At 64.4% G+C, this 3,051-nt stretch overlaps 1 protein-coding gene across 1 annotated transcript in view; it reads left to right on the top strand.

Annotated features, from left to right (window-relative positions):
- The first annotated feature begins 358 nt into the window (after positions 1–358).
- Positions 359–3,051, top strand: part of GRID1 (glutamate receptor, ionotropic, delta 1) — a 554,546-nt gene continuing 551,853 nt past the window's right edge. Inside the window, exons 1-2 of the mRNA XM_010567883.1 lie at positions 359–437; positions 2,631–2,786. Of these exons, the coding sequence (XP_010566185.1) occupies positions 359–437; positions 2,631–2,786 (235 nt within the window). The remainder of the gene's footprint in view (positions 438–2,630; positions 2,787–3,051) is intronic.

Genomic DNA, 3,051 nt, shown 5'->3' on the forward strand with positions numbered 1-3,051 from the left:
GGGGCGGGCGGCGGCGGCGGGGGGGCCGCTCCGCAGTTCGCGGTCTGCCGGCGCCCCGGCACACACCGAGCGCCGGAGGCTCCGCCGCGCCGCCTGCCAACCCGGGATCTACCTCCGTGCTTTTTGAGCCCCGGCGGTTTTTTTTTTTTCTCCTCTCCCCGCCGCCCGTCTTCCTCAAGCTTGGAAAATTCTTGGGGCCCTGGGGGAATTTGGGATTTTTTTCTAAGGGGGGGTGTCTGGGCATCTCCCCCCCCGCGCCCGCTGCCGTGCTCCACCTGCCCTTGCGCCTTTTTTTCTTCTTTTCCCCTGTCTGTCTCTCCGCTAAACCCGGGCTGATGTGCTGTGCGAGAGGCTGGAAATGGAAGTGTTGATGCTCTGGCTTTTCCCCTGGATATTTCAGTGCGTTTCGGTGCGGGCGGACTCCATCATCCACATCGGTAAGAGAGGAAGCGGGGGGGGGGTGTTGGAGGGAGGCGGCAGATAAATAAATAAATGAAGGGAGCGTCTCGTTTAACCGCGGTAATGTCACAGGCAGCGGTTGAACGCAACTCCGCGGAGAGCCAGGAGGAGGGAAGGGAGAAAGGCAGCTCAATTCCCCCCCGATTGTAAAGTTAGGGGCGAAATGCCGGCTGTGCGCCGGGGCCGCCGCTGCGGTCTCCCATGTGGCTGGGGAGCCTCTGCTTGGACCTGTTTGCGTGGAAAGGCTTTCTCCCCCCCCCGCCGCCTCCTCGCCACCGAAAACAAACAACCGCCCCCAGCACCCGAGCAGGAGAGGGGCATAATCTGTACGTGCTCGTAGGGAAAACTTTCGGGGAGATAATCCCTTGGTTTCCATCCCCTGTCGTAGCAGGTGTCAGCCGAGCCGGAATGCGGAGGGGGGGCCGGGGGGGAGGGACGACGACTTGGCTGGGAAAGGGTTAGAAAGGCGAGATTTGCAGCGGCTGTGTGTGTGTCTGTGTCTATGCGCGCAACTGTTGTGATTTGAATAAGATCTCATTAAAACCCCTGGGCAGCGAGAAGGCTGGATCAGCGGTGGGAGGAAGAGGGGTATGAATAAGAGGTAAAGGAAAGGCTGATGTGAACTTTTATGGCTTCTGGGAGCGAGGCACGGTGATGTCCGCGGGAAGGCTGGCAAGCAAAAGCGAGGCTCTGCAGTCACCTTTTGGCTGGTGTTGAAAGGTACCAGCAGGAACGAAAATGAGGATGTTTAGGGGCGGAGAGGGGGGGAGAGAATCACTTGTGGAGGATGATAGAGGAGGAGACGGGAGTACGGCCGGGAAATGAAAAAGCCGTAATTCCCACCAGCCTTTTGGGGAGGATGGGAGATCAAGAAAAGGAGGGGGCCGGGGCGGGAGCGGCCCTAGCGAGGGGAGGCTCCACGGAGACGGGAGGAAAGTCCCGTGTCGACCCGGAGCGGGGAAGGGGAAAGGGGGACCAGCCCTGTAACAAGTTTCCCGGCAGGGGCGGCTCCGGGGCCGGCGGAGGAGGCTCCGGTCGGCGCCGCTCGCCTCCGGAGCCTGGGGGCGCAGCCAAGGCAGACAGCATTGCGGAGCCATTAAGGAGACGGGGTCAGCCCTGACCGCAGCGGGGGACTCCGGCCCGGGGGCGCTCCCCAGGGCCGGGCAGACCCCGGCGGCCCCGGGGCCGGCCCCGCGGGGAGGCAGGGGGGCGGTGGGGCCGCCCTGGGGAAGTGCCCTGGCCGGGCTGTGTGTGTGTGTGTGTGTGAGCGAAACAGCCTCCGCGGCTCTTCCTCTTGGCCCCGCTTCTCCTGCGGGTGGACGGTATCACCGCGGCTTCCCCCCGCAGGAACTTCAGCCCGAGTGGTGTTTGCCAACTAACTCCTCGCAGAAATAGCGGTCCGGTGGGCAGGAGAGGCGAGCGGCTGTGTGCAGAGCTGTGATTTCACACGGGCGGTGCACGGAGGCTCCAGCCACAGGCACGCACAGTGTGAATCAGCAGGACTTTTCCAGGCTGGGGGATAACGGTTTTTTTCTCATTTTGTTGCCAGCACTAGAGATCTCCCACTGCTGCGTAGAGCAGGGCAGTAAGCCTGGCGTGGGCACACACAAGCTCCGTAGAGAGGGACTCTTATGTAACACACATCGCCAGATGTTTTCACGTTAACTGCATAAACAGGACAGTGAAATTCAAGCTTCCAGGTTACCGGACACAAATCCTGGCTTCACGTTCGCGTGTGCATGCGAGCCTCAACAAAACCGCTGCCCGAAAGGCAGCAGCAGCCTAGGGAGCGGCGAAGCAGTGAGCAAAAAGTTGGTCGAATTCCCAAGCCTGCTCCCTTTCCCGTCACTGGCGAAGCGAGTCCCTCACCCCGGCGCGACTCCGGTTCAGGGCTCCGTAAATGCCGGGGGAGCAGAAGTGGCCGGGAGGAGGGTCGCGCTTCCCCGCGCCCCGGACGAGGCCGCGCAGCCGGTGGCGGCCGCCCACGCGTGGGCCCCGGCCCCCCAGGCACCCGGTGCCCCCGGAGCTGCCCCGCCTGGCACCGTGCGAGCCGGCTCGAGCTTTGCACGGCCCAGGGGGGAGCGGGGGTTCTGGTGCGGCGAGCGGGCGGGCCGAGCCGGTGAGGAGCGGGGCCGAGCCCTCCTCACCCTCTGCCGCCTTCCTCCCCGCAGGTGCCATTTTCGAAGGCAATGCTGCCAAAGACGACGAGGTGTTCAAGCAGGCGGTGTCGGATCTGAACCTCAATGACGACATCCTCCAGAGCGAGAAAATCACTTACTCCATCAAGCTCATAGAGGCCAACAACCCCTTCCATGCGGTGCAGGAAGGTGAGCGCCCCGGGGCGGCACCCACGGCGCGGGCGGGCTGGGCGCCGGGACGGGACGGGGCTGAGAGAGGACGGCCCCCGGCCCGGCCCGGCCCGGCCGGTCGGCGGGAGGCGGTTTCAGCGCCGTGACAGCCCGGACCCGTCCTGGCGCTCGGCTGGAAACTTTTCTCGGTCGGGGGTTGGCGCTGTCTTACAAGGAAAGGGGAGGGACGGCGCGGTGCGGCGGCTGCGGCGCCGTGCCCAGCCCAGCCGTGCCGTGCCGTGCC

The sequence above is a fragment of the Haliaeetus leucocephalus genome, unplaced genomic scaffold (genome assembly GCF_000737465.1).
Source record: "Haliaeetus leucocephalus isolate CR32 unplaced genomic scaffold, Haliaeetus_leucocephalus-4.0 Scaffold229, whole genome shotgun sequence".
In the NCBI taxonomy this organism is placed as follows: domain Eukaryota; kingdom Metazoa; phylum Chordata; class Aves; order Accipitriformes; family Accipitridae; genus Haliaeetus; species Haliaeetus leucocephalus.